At 35.4% G+C, this 13,774-nt stretch overlaps 1 protein-coding gene across 4 annotated transcripts in view; it reads left to right on the top strand.

Annotated features, from left to right (window-relative positions):
- The window catches only part of OCIAD1 (OCIA domain containing 1), a 28,436-nt gene extending 14,662 nt beyond the window's left edge, over window positions 1–13,774 (top strand). For 2 of the 4 annotated variants that reach the window (XM_045995355.1, XM_045995345.1), the window contains exons 5-9: window positions 3,099–3,146; window positions 4,110–4,245; window positions 6,164–6,339; window positions 10,616–10,768; window positions 13,249–13,774. In XM_045995355.1, coding sequence (XP_045851311.1) covers window positions 3,099–3,146; window positions 4,110–4,245; window positions 6,164–6,339; window positions 10,616–10,768; window positions 13,249–13,286 — 551 coding nt within the window. In that variant the 3' untranslated portion in view covers window positions 13,287–13,774. Of the gene's footprint in view, window positions 1–3,098; window positions 3,147–4,109; window positions 4,246–6,163; window positions 6,385–10,615; window positions 10,769–13,248 lie in introns of all 4 variants that reach the window. The other 2 variants (XM_045995366.1, XM_045995376.1) reach the window with 2 other exon arrangements.

Here is a 13,774-nt window from a genome sequence, read left to right as displayed (position 1 = left end):
CCCGTGTTGAAACCATTGATAGCTTGAAATTGGTCATGGTGCAAGTATTTTCTCCATGGAAATCAACCGACATTCCAAAATCAGAGCTTTTTATTTGGAGAGCTGGTTTTTCTAACCCATCACTAGATTCATCCACATTGTTGCATGTAATTGTAGATTATATATTCTGGTTGCCATATAGTTTTCTGCTGTGTAAATACACCACGGCAGCAGTGTATCCATCCCGTTGTACATTGGCAATTTCCAGTTTTGACTGTTGCAAATGGTTCTGCTATGAATACAGTACCTTCTGGTAGTCATTTTGTTGGGTCATAGATTAGGTATATTTTCAGCAGTGGTAGATACTGCCAGACTTTCTGAATTGTTTGGACCAGTTTACACTCTCATACCAGTTTATTAGTAGAGTTCTGTTTGTGTCACATTATCGCCATCGCTTCCTCTTTTCGTGTCCTCTGAATTTTAGCCATTGTGGTGAGTGAATAGTTAAGACTGATTGTGGTTTTGGGTGCCTGGGTGGCTCAGTTGGTTAAGCGGCTGCCTTCGGCTCAGGTCATGATCCCAGCGTCCTGGGATCGAGTCCCACATCGGGCTCCTTGCTCGGCAGGGAGCCTGCTTCTCCCTCTGCCTCTGCCTGCCACTCTGTCTGCCTGTGCTTGCTCTCTCTCTCTCTCTCTCTGACAAATAAATAAATAAAATCTAAAAAAAAAAAAAAAAATTTTATAAAAAAAAAAAAGACTGTGGTTTTAAGTTGTATCTTCCTAATGACTAATGAAGTTGGGGACCTTTTCTTTTGTTTATAGCTAACTTGAATATGTTCTTTTTTAGTGAAGTGTCTGTTCAGCTCTGTTTTCCTTTTTTTTTTTTTTTTTTTTTAAGATTTTATTTATTTGACAGAGATCACAAGTAGGCAGAGAGGCAGGCAGAGAGAGAGGAGGAAGCAGGCTCCCTGCGGAGCAGAGAGCCTGATGTGGGGCTCGATCCCAGGACCCTGGGATCATGACCTGAGTCGAAGGCAGAGGCTTTAACCCACTGAGCCACCCAGGCGCCCCTGTTGTCCATTTTTCATTGGATTGTCTTTTTCTGTTGATTTTGTGAGGTTTTCTGTATCTTCTAGGGGTGAATCTTTTGTCAGATAAGTGTCTTGTGATTATTTTTTCCCACTGATTAACTGTAGTTCTTAGTATGTAAAATAATTTATCATGTTTTTTATGATGAAGACTTTATGTGCTTTAAGACCTTTGCCTAATAACAGGACATGAGGAATCTCTAATGCTTTTTTCTATGAGCTTTATTTTTTCTTTCATACTTAAATTTTCAAGTCATTTGGAATTGTTTTGTTTTTTTGTTTTCTTAAGATTTTATTTATTTATGACAGAGAGAGATAGGGAACACAAGCTCAGGGGAGCTAGAGAGGGAGAAGTAGGCGCCACACTGAGCAGGGAGCCCAATACGGGTTTCGATCCTAAGATGCTTGAGATCATGACCCGAGTCGAAGGCAGATGGGTAACTGAGCCACCCAGGTGCCCCAGGAATTGTTTTTGAATATGGGCACATCTTGTTTTATTGTGCTTCACAGATACTGTGGTTTTTACAAATCTAAGGTTTACAGCAACCCTGCTTTGAAGAAGTCTCATTGTTGCCATTTTTTTCAACAGCATTTGTTCTTTTTGTGTCTCTGTGTCACATTTTGGCAATTCTCACAGTAAATGTTCCCCTTACATATTTGTAATGGTGGTCAGTGATTACAACAGCTCAGATGATGGTTAGAATTTCTTAGCAATAAAATATTTAATTTATATACTTTTTTAAAGACAATATTACTGCATGTTTAATACAGGATAGCATAAACCTAACTTTTATATGCACTGGGAAACAAAAATGCATTGAACTTTCTTTATTATGATTCTCCCTTTAATGCGGTGCTCTTGAACCGAACCTGCAGTATTTCTGAGGTACGCTTGTATTGTGTGAGGTAGGGTAAAGGCACATTTTTCCCCCTTACGGATATAGAGGTGACCCCTCACCATATTTTGAAAGAACTGTCTTTGTTCACTGCATGCAGTGTTGCCTTTGTCATAAGTGACTGTGTATGGATCTGTTTCTTGACTCTTCTGGTTTTTGATGGCTTTATCTATTCTATCTGTTCTTGCATTTACAGCAGTTGTGACTACTGTAGCTTTATTACAGATCTTGGTATTTGTTTGGTAGTCGGTTTTTCACTTCTGTTGTTTTTCAATATTGCCTTGGTTCTCAGCTCTTTGTAATTTCCACATGATTTTCAGAATAAGCTTTTCAACTTTTAGGAACACTTTTTGATTTTTAATTGGGATTGGATTGAATTTATAGATGACTTTATGGACAGTTGTCATACTGGCAGTATTTATGGTCTTCCTTTTTATGGACATGAATGTATAATTCCTCTACTTAGCTTTCATTTCTCTCAGTAAGTTTTGTAGTTTTCAGTGTACCAATCCTTCACATTTTTCATTAGATTTCACCTGGATCTTTGATGTCTTTGGGTGCTATAATAAACTGTATCTTTCAGAAAGGTTTGATTTGTTTGTTTCTGGTATATAGGAATTACAGCTTTTTTTGTATATTGACCTTGTATCAGTTGATCCTGCTAATAAATTCACCTGTTCTAATAGCTAGTGGAGTCTTTTGGATTGTTTTCATATTTCAGTTGATGTTGAATTTACTTGGTTCTCTTTTTTTAAATAGCTGTAGCTTTTAGATTTCTCTGAGGTAGTGGAAAGAGCTAATATAGTCAGGTAATAATACTTAAAAATAGTCTGTCCTCATTTTTCCTTTTATCTTTGTGGGTTGTCCAAGGCTGCTGAGAAATAGATGCATCTTTATATTGTATTGCTAAACTTTTTACTATTTTTGCTCACATTAGAAGAGATTAGATTATGGCTCACAGAAATAGTTTTCTTGCATTTTTTTTTCATAACTTCTGTCATTTTCTTACATACTTTTAGCATAAACTTGGCATATGCCTATTTTAATAAAAGATAAGACATCTTAATTATCTTATCTAAATGTGTCTATCTCTAATAGTTAATGTGACTCAGAAATATCTGCTCTTTTATCTTTAGGAATCCTTTCAAGTCATCCCAAATATGGTTCCATCCCTAAACTTATATGTAAGTATGGACAACACTCGTTCACTCATTTTCTTAGCTTTCTTGCCTGAGTAAAATAATCAGTTTTTACCAAATGTTTTGTCTAACTCATAACAGTTATTTGGTTATTTGTTTTGACTGGCTTGTTTAAGATTTTCATTAAATGGACTAGTCAACTACTTGGGCATTTTACTGTTAGCATTAAGAATTACAAGTTATTTGAAAGAGAATTTTTTTCTTTTATAATGTAATAAAACTGTTACTTTTAAATAATTATAAAAGTATATAGTATTTTAAAATAAATTATTTGGAGGAAAGAAAATTGTCCAAAATTTATTGGAGGAAATAAATTGTCTTTTAAAATTAAGTCTAACTTTTAAAAGTCTCTTTACATTTTAAAATGTAAATAAGCATAATTTATCTACATGTTATAGTTTGATTATAGAAAAGAAGCTAAATTGCTTTAAAAAAGAACACCTGAGACTTTTTATGAATCTTTCCAGATTAGCCTCAGTTACATACTGTAAATAAACACATAAGGCAACAGTAGTCACATTTAGGTACCACTTCATAATTCATTACTTTAAGGAATTTGTTGCACCTAATTTTAAAAACAGTCTTACAAAATTAGCTGGGCAAATAGTATGATTCCCATCGTACAGGAAAAAAAAAATGGCCTGAAATCCCTGTGACTAGGCTAGAACTCTAAATTCTTGTACTACATCTTTCCTGTCTATATTAATAATTAGTAAAGTGGAATTCATATATCTTGGAGCAGTTTTATTTTGGATTATTTCCTTTCGTGAAAGTGATCTGTGTCTACAGAATCTTTCTGTGTACTCTGAGTCTGATCTAATGTGATCTCAGTTTTCCCATATCAAGACCTATTTAAGATCACATTTCTTAAAAAAGTGTTCTTTTAGGAAAGATTTTTATTTAAATGGGCACATTGAGTTACCTTTTTTGTTTGTTTCTACAAATAAGTTGCTTGTATCATGGGATACTTTGCTGGAAAGCTTTCTTACGTGAAAACTTGCCAAGAGAAGTTCAGAAATCTTGAGAATTCCCCTCTTGGAGAAGCTTTACGCTCAGGCCAGGCACGGCGATCTTCACCATCTGGGTAGGCCAAATTCTAATTTTTATCAACGGTTTTTAATTTTAGCTAAAAAAATGGTAACTGGTTATTGCCATAATTCAGAGCATGAAACAGTTGTGTAACCTGAAGGACTATTGGAAACTTGGTGTTTGCAGCAAGCTAAAGCTATTTTGTTTTAAAAAGGGGAGTAAAATATGTCTACCTTTGTTTCATTTTTATTTATTTGTATTTACTTACTTGAATAAATTCTTCACACAGCTTGGGGCTTCAGTATCCCAAGATCAAGAGCCACCATGTTCTATCCAGCTGAGCAAGCCAGGCACCCCTACCTTTGTTTTATTTTTATTTATTCATTTTTAAGATTTTATTTATTTATTTGAGAGAGAGAGAGAGAGAGAGAGAGAGCATGAGCTAGGTGCGGGGAGAGGGAGAAGCAGGCTCCTATCTGAACAGGGAGCCCGACATGGGGCTTGATCCCAGGACCCTGGGATCATGACCTGAGCTGAAGACAGATGCTAACTGACTGAGCCACCCAAGCACCCCCCAGTCTTTGTTTTAAATATAGAGTTGCATCCTGTTAGGAGTGCTTATACGAGAATAAAGGATTTTAATTTGGCATATACCTTTGATTACTATGTTTTGGACTTTACTTTTGAATTCCCAATTTTTTTTTTTTTTTAAGATTTTACTTATTTATTTGACAGAGAGAGAAATCACAAGTAGGTAGAGAGGCAAGCCGGGGGTGGGGGCGGGGAGCAGTCTCCTTGCTGAGCAGAGAGCGCGATGCGGAGCTTGATCCCAGGACCCTGAGATCATGACCCGAGCTGAAGGCAGTGGCTTAACCCGCTGAGCCACCCAGGTGCCCCAGAATTCCCAAATTTTATCATCCCATTTCTTAAATTTCAACTTCTTAATCCTTTTGTTTAAATTAGGGAAACTATTTTAAGTATGTTCTCCAAAGTTTTGTTTTAATTACGTAAGTATAAATAAATGAATCTATCTATCTGGATAGGTAGATAAGTAATAATGTAATTAAGTAGATGTAATAGCTAAATTGTTATAAATGGTAAACACTCCGAAAGCTAGTGTTACTTACATATCTGCTTTAGCAAAATAGTGTTTATGGCCTGCTAGCTGTGGAAGTAACTTCCCTTAATGTAGGAATTGGACATATTTTCTAACTTGAAATACTTCTTTCTTTCCAAGGCCTTTTTTTAAAAAAAAGATTTATTTATTATTTATTTATGTATTACAAATAATATTATTTATTATTTATTTATTTATTATTTATTTTGGAGAGAGATAGAGCATGTGCCAGCAAGCAGGGCTAGGAGCAGAGGAGAGGGAGAAAAAAATCTTGAGCATGGGGCTCAATTCCATGACCTTGACTGAGATCATGACCTGAGCCAAAACCAAGAGTCAGATGGTTAACTGATTGAGCCACTTAGGCACCCCTCCAAGGACTTAAACATTAAAATCTCTAAAGTGGGGTGCCTGGGTGACACAGTTGGATAAGCAGCTGATTCTTGATTTTGGCTCAAGTCTAGGGTCATGAAATGGAGCCCTACTTTGGAGCCCATGTTAGTGGGGAGTCTGCTTGAGATTTTCTTCCGCCCTCTGCCCCTCCCCCGACCCGCTCACGCACATTCTTTCTCTCTCAAATATTTTTTTAAAGAATGGTTTCTGAAGCTTAGGAATTAGAAAATTGGATATACATTTCTCTTCTGTATTAAGGGTGGTGTTTTTTAGTTGTATAAATGGGTCAAAACTTATTTGTAAGGTTTTTGTGGCAGAGAGAAACAGACTTCATTTTACTGTTATAGATAACCATGTAAAAATTACATAATTCCTTAGAAAGTAAGATAAGTAGCTTCATACTTCAAAACAATTTTTTTTAGGATATAGGCAATAATTTGCGTTTCTTATACAATATGATTTACAGGCACTATTCTCAGAAGTCAAAATATGACTCAAATTTGAGTGGTCATTCATCCTTTGTGACGTCTCCAGCAGCAGACAACATAGAAAAAGAGATGCTTCCTCATTACGAGCCAATTCCATTCAGTGCTTCTATGAATGAATCTACTCCCACTGGTATTACTGATCATGTTGCCCAAGGTAGAAACTTCTCTTGAAATGAGTTTCAGCATTATATGGTCCAACGTATGTATAAACTTTATTTGATGACCTTTTCTGCTGGATATCACCTGTATGTTCCACCATCAGCCTAAACTCATCATGTTTGTTCATCTGAGTCTTCATTCATTCAACATTTTTTGACATCCAGTAGGTGTCAGGCACTCAACTAGGCATGAAGGAAGTATAGATGAGTAAGACCTGGTTCTTGTTCTTGAGAAACTCTCTCAGACTGTTAGAAGATGTAGAAATATAAGGAAAAATTACCAATGTGTCCCACTAATCAAAAATACTAACAAGTTTAGTGATTATTGCAAAGAAGTGGTAAATTGGGCTTCAGAGAGGTTACAGTTGTTAGGCTGGTCTTAAAGGCTTTCAGCTTCTTTGTCTGTAATGTGAGAAAATTACCTACCTTACAGAACTCTTGTCAAGCGAGAAAATCCATGTGAAATGTTTTGTGAAGTTTGTGTAAATACTAGCTTTGAAGATCGCAGAATGTAAGTGCAACAACATCAAATTTGGATTAAGGCCTGGATTTGAATGATTGACATTTGCTAGCTGTGGGACATTAGGCAAGTAACTTTGTGATCCCTTCAGTTTCTTGATCTCTGGAATGGAGCTGATAATCCCTTTCTTAAAGAACTTCGGGAGTGAGATGAAATAATCAGAGGTAATACCTGCCAAGTCATAGGCTCTTAACAGATGTTCACTTCCTTTTGTTTGTTTGTTTGTTTGTTTTTCAATCTAATTTGCGGTGAAATTGAAGAATCAGGAAGTACAGGTTTGCAGTTCCTTACTAAAAATCCTAAAATCCAAAAAACTTTGAAAACCACAAAGCTATATTTAAATTTTTTTTTTATTATTTTCCTGATATGTGACTAGACCTCATGACCCCAAGATCAAGAGTCACATGCTCTTCTGACTGAGCCAGTCAGCCACCCCTAGAAAGCTTTTTTTGTAATTAAACTGGTGATGAATTCTGACTTAACTCATTTCAAACCCTGACCTTATCATCTTTATCTTAATATGATGTGTCTTGCATTTTGTTGTACAAAATATTAATGTTTGGTTATGCGTTGCTGCTTCAAACCTCTGACTGTATGGTTAAGTGATATATTAACAAGCTATATACTGTGATATCCTTCTAAAATCTGAGAAACTGAATTTTGAAACATTTCTGACTACCAAGTTTTAGATAAGGGATTATGGATAGAATATTCTTTGAAAGCGTTTGCTTTAATGCAAATACCGTAAGCCAGTAACTATGAGGAACAAAGAAGGTTAAAGGAACACTTTTGCTGCTTGGGATAGAAATTTGGATCGATGCATAGGTTAAAGGGAGGGAGGGGAAACGGTGGGAAGGGAGAAGTTGATTATAGGTCAGGTAATGTTGCAGAAGTTGTAGAAGGGCTTCCAGGTAGGTTAGAACATAAAGTAGCCACTAAATACATGTGGCCATTTAAATTAATTAAAATTAAATCAGATTGAAAATTCAATTCCTCAGTTGCTTTGTAGCATTTTAGTTGTTCAGTAGCCACGTGTGCTAGTGGCTTCTCCGTTGGAGTGTGCAGATACAGAACATTTTCATCGTTACAGAAAATGGTATTGGACAGCATTGCTTCAAAGCGGGTTGGGGTGGGGACAGTATTAACATTTTGGAAAAGAAACAGGAGAGAATGGAAGTTAAAGTAATTAAAGACATTCTTTTTTTTTTTTTTTTTTCTTTTAAAGGTTTTATTTATTTGACAGAGAGAGACACAGCTAGAGAGGGAACACAAGCAGGGAGAGTGGGGGAGGGAGCAGGGAGCCCATGTAGGGCCCAACCCCAAGACCCTGGGACCATGACCCAAGCCCAAGGCAGACGCTTAACGACTGAGCCACCCAGGCGCCCCAATTAAAGATATTTTTAAGTGGATGAAAGGTATTGAAGAGCCTTGATTCTTCACCACCAGGGTTTGGAAACAAAGACTTCCCGGTTAGTCAGAAGGTGGTGGGCAAGTTAGGAGAGAGTGGTTAGGATTTATCTTCACAGGCAGCTGTTAGTTCTCATTGCAGCTCTCATTTTCCTAGTCTCTCAAGTTCAAATCCATTCTACTCGTGTTCTGGCCATGCATCACTTCTTCCCATGTAATGACTTTCATCTTTCCTTCCATTTGCACTAAAAAATTCCATACTATGTTGTACAATTCCTTTTCCAAATAAAAGCAGACAGACAAAAAAAGCCTTTTGGTATCTGCCCACAGACTACAGCAAGGCCCATATTTTAATATATTTTATGTCCTTGAGAGTAGCCATCTATCCATCCATTGCTCTGCTTTCTCAGTCCCATCTCTAACTCAAGTTTGCCACTCTGCCCACTCTCCACATGGGCCCGTTGTAGCTTCCTCTGCTTTGCCCCAGCTGCTGTCTTCCCTTGCCAGGACGTTCTCGCCTTTTGTTAAAGTCCTGTTTGCTCTATGTGGTTGTGCTTGCTTTTACTAGGAATTGATAGAGTTACTAATCTTTCAAAGTAGAAGGCACTCTTTCGTTGCTGTTAGACTTATCATAGATAGTTTATTACAGTCAGATTCAAGTCATTGCTGTTTTATATTTTATTCCTTCCAGCTCTTCATAACGTTCCCAAAGTAGTAAATCATGCTCCCTGTACAATGCAGAATATTTTCATTGGGCTTTGTAAGTGGAAAAAATTCTCCTTAATCTTCTGATTTATGTTTCCATTATTTGTCACAGAATTTTGGAACAAAGAAGTATTTTCTTTTCAGTGAGAAAAAGTTTTAGACCTGGAAGGAACTTAGGAGAGAGATCATCTAGTCAAATGTCTGTATTTCACAACTGAGAAAACCAAGATTCAGAGAAGTTTAGTGATTTGCCCAAGGCCATTCACTGATTGTTGGCAACGTGGGAATAAGAACTTGGGGTTCTTAACTAGTAATCTAGTGCACACTGTCTCCTTCAGAATCTTAAAAATATCATTTATGGTAAAGGGCAAGGAGTTTAATAATTACTCATTAATGATGAAATGCAAGTGCTTTTTAAACGCAATATAAGGTTATAATATTTTTCTTTGCATTCTTTTTTAGCAAAAATTTAATTTTCAAGAATGGTATAATATTCAGATTAATATTTAAAGCCTTTTGCTTTGTATCAGTGCAGTATGCTTTGTAGCAAAATAAAAGGTTATGCTTGAAAACATTTAAAGTGTAGTTATGTTGATTTGAAAATTCTGATTATTCACTGGGACCTTACTGCAGAGTTCCAAAATACCACTTACAAGAAACTGCTTTTTAAAAAATTATTTTAATTAATAATGATTGTATTAATAAAATAATATGTCCAATTTGTATGTGGGAACCTTTCTGAAAATTACGACTTCTGGAGTGGTGTGTAAGACTTCGTAAGTCAATTAGTTGTTGACTCAGTGTTGTGTTAGCATTAGTTCATTTCTTTTAAAATGTTTATATGATATTTTTTGCTGGTTATACATTTTGTAAACTATGTTTAATATTTGCTCCTGTCATCTAATAGTAAGAGTAACCACTCCCCTATTTTTACATCAGTATTTAACTCTTTGATGATATGTATGTGTTGCCACCTTGACTTTCTTTGGGAGAGATAAAGAATAAATGCTGGTTCCCTGGCCAAAATTATCATTGCCACTTTTTTCTGCCACAGTATTGTTCGAGTAGACCTGAGTAAAAATGATGCATATCGTGATCAAAGGCTATGTTTTATACTTTTCAAAAGCTATTTCAAGTGTTTTTGCTTAAGTATAAAGATGGCACTTTTTAAAAAATAGCTGTTCGTGTATAGATTATGGTTATAGGAATGTTCAACTATGTAAAATATAACTAAGTAAAATATATGCAATGCCAAATTTTAATTGCCACTAGTAGGATATATTTTTTGTACAATTTTTAATTGTACAAACAGTGTGAATAATTTTCCAGTTTAAAACACTAGTATTTTAGTGAGAATAAATTGCACTGGTATATATTATGATATCAGTTCTCCTGGCCATGGTTACTTTTTAATTTTTTTGTGTGGATTTTAAACTTTAGAAATAAAAGCTTAAAATGTAAGAAAGTTTTCGTTTTGTAATTATCTTTTGGAAAATAGAGTACCTTTGGAACGGTGGTAATAATTTGATGATTTTACTTTATTCTGTTTTTATTGTAGGTAAGAAGCATTTAGAAAATTTAGTTGCTTTGGGTTTATTCAAATCCTTTTATCACCATTTATTAACTGTTTGTTGTTTTAGGACCTGATCCCAATCCTGAAGAAAGTCCTAAGAAAAAAAATATTACATATGAGGAATTAAGGACTAAGAACAGAGAGTCATATGAAGTAACTTTAACACATAAGACTGACCCCTCAGTCAGGCCTATGCAGGAAAGAATGCCAAAAAAAGAAGGTATGATAGTTCAGTCTGAATCACTTTACTCTTTAGGATCGGGAACTGCAGCATTAGTTAAAAATATTAATTATACTAATATGTGATTTAATTCCGCACGCAGTTAACAAAAATAACTTATAAAAAAAAAGAATCATTCTGTCACAGTTATTAGTCTTCCTTTTCTAAGTTGTTCCAAAGACCGTTTTGTGTTAGAAAATAATAAAGTCCAAGTAGTGGTATGAATTAAGACAGTAAGACTAGTTTTAATATGCTGTAGAAATTCTAAGTCCTTATGAATGTTTTCTCTTATCAGAAATCACCTTGGGACTTAGTGTTTTTTTAAATGATGCATCGAATGCATAAAACCAGATCTGGTTGCCTGAGATTGATGCCACTTGAAGCAGAATGAGAGAATCATGATCAAATAGCGAAATTGATTTTCTTACATGTTTTGTGAAATTGAAATAGAAGTTATATGCATCTTAAACCACCTTTTAGGGTCCTTCCAAAGAGTTTGACCTTTTTTTCAGTAGTACTTTTGCTCTATAATTAATTATAAATTTAAAAATCATAGTTTGTTTTCATTCCTTTTGGAGCAGCTGTACATGAGCCAAAATAAATTTTTCTGAAACGAGTTTACTCCTAATGGAAGAAGACATTTTGAACAGGGGTTTTTGTACCTATATCAGTGTAGAATTTTATGACATTTCTGAAGAATTTTAGAGTGTCATTGTTTAAAGTTTTCTATTTATTACTTAAAAAAGAAGGAAAGAGATCCTTGATACCCTCTTGAGAGCCCTATGCCACAAAGAATGCAAAAATACATTAAAATTTTGAGTATTTTTTATTATGATTGTTCTTTTAGAACCAGTTTTATTTCTGTTTAGTGGTTGCTTCATTTAGAATTCTATTTTCGTAATCATGGGTAGTACTGCTGTCATATTATTAATGTAAAAAATCCAGCTTTAAAATAGATTTATAATAAAAAAATACCTGTTAATGTTTATCATTAGAAGAAAACTTGTAGCATAAACATTTTGCATTCAGTGGCCATTTTGTCGTAAAGACTTACTGGTACTTTTTTCTGAATTTGAGGATTTAGACTGTAAGCTCCATGAGGGCAGGCGGTGGCATTTCTCTCATTTTTGTAATCTTTTCTGTTGTATGTCTGCACAGTATAGGACGCACTGATGTATCAGTGCATCTGAAGTGTTTTGGTCGGGCCTCAATAATAAAGGTTTACAAAAGGAAATAAGGTAGATCTTTGGGATTTGCTGGATTTTGACATTTGTGGTTTTGACTGAACAACCTTGAAGCTTTGTTACATGACACAGTAATGTGGAATAATTATTTTCTTTGTAAGAAGAAAATGGATTTTTTGGCGTGCGCTCTATATAATTTAAAGAAAAAAGTTACGAAATAGTTTGGGTGATTTTTTAGAATGTTCTTTTTTAGAATCTAGACAGGAAATTTGACGTTAGTACAGTGTAGCTTCACTTGGTCAGAAAGAATCACTTAAAGTTTTCACCTTCAGTTTGTGTAGATTATGTTTGTTGACAATTACCTAAATTAGAAATGAAGACAGAAATTTCAAAAAGGCAAGCATATTATCAATTAGCCATCAGGGCAATGACAGCACCACATATCATATAACTTCTAGAAGCCTGCCTTGTGCTCATGAGGGAATGAAGGCCAGGGGAGAGGGCAAAATAGGGAAAAGGTATATAATATCTTAGTATAATACTGTGGTAGTTTGACTTAGACTTCCTGAAAGAATCTTGGGGGGAGGGGCCCCTCGTCCCTACTTTGAGAACGGCGGCTTTACATGGTTATGAATACTCGAGTCTTCTGAAGCGTTGTCATCCACAGGGGAAGGCTATGTAGGAGAGAGGTTGAGAGCGAAAGAGTAGAGAAGACAAAGGAGCTTATTACAAAATGTAGTTTCATGTAAAATGCAGGAATATTGGAAACCATTTCCTTCTTGTATAGTATTACAGCTCATGGGGGAGAAGAATGAATTAACCATAGCGTGAAGACGTGATCATTTCTGTTACTCTATTTTTTGTGAAAAACAAAATTCAAATGTTTGTTATTATTTTGTATTTCCTGGTAATTTTTTTGTATGTGCTGTAGTATATACCACACTTAGTATGGTAAAGCTGTGAAGGTATCCACGCTTTGGACCTAAGTAGACCCATGTGCACATTTTGGCTTTGTTTATTAGGTTTGTACCTTGGGCAAGTTACTAATCTATTTTCTCCCCCCTTCGAATGGGGATGGTTGTTACGAGGATCAAATATTGATGTAAAGTTCTTGGTAGAGTGCATCGTTATTTATGTCCAACCTTCCGTTCACAAAAGTCTAGGGAGCCCCTTTCTGTCATGCGCATTTACTGAAAGTGAGACCGAAACGTAATTTGCATCATAGTAGCAGCTTTGAAATAATATCTTTCACTTGTTAATGTTTGGAATCATCAATTATTTGTGCTTTTTTCCTAGTCAAAGTAAACAAATATGGAGATACTTGGGATGAGTGAAAAATTGCATCATTGGACCTACTGAAGGCGTTTCAATATCCAGCTTCATCTAGGTGGTCATGAAAATCTGCATGCCTTGAGCTCAGCAGCAGTCTTCATAAACACATTTAAAACTAGAACCTGGGTTCTTGTGGTTTGGCTTATTAAAATGATGTTTAAAAACACAGATGTTAATGTGAATGTTGCGTGGCTATATTCTTCAAGAACTGTTTGAATGATGGTATTCTACTAGGATCACATACAGTTTGTGAAATCGTTTAAGTTACAGGGTAAGGGTACTCTCTTATGAAACTGTAAAGAGATTGTCTGCCCTGGGGTCAGCCTATATGAAGATACACACCTGCACGTTGAATTGGGGTGGGTGGGGGGAGCCAGCCTAATTTTAAGTGTTAAGCTTTACATCCAAAAATTATTAAAAAGTGTTTCTCCAGTGTTTGCTGTATTCACTTACTAATGTTTATGGTAAATAAAACTTAAAGGAACATGCA

Source organism: Meles meles, chromosome 2 (genome assembly GCF_922984935.1).
Source record: "Meles meles chromosome 2, mMelMel3.1 paternal haplotype, whole genome shotgun sequence".
NCBI lineage: Eukaryota > Metazoa > Chordata > Mammalia > Carnivora > Mustelidae > Meles > Meles meles.
The sequence above is the reverse complement of the archived record's forward strand: the minus strand, read 5'-3'. Positions and strand labels throughout refer to the sequence as shown.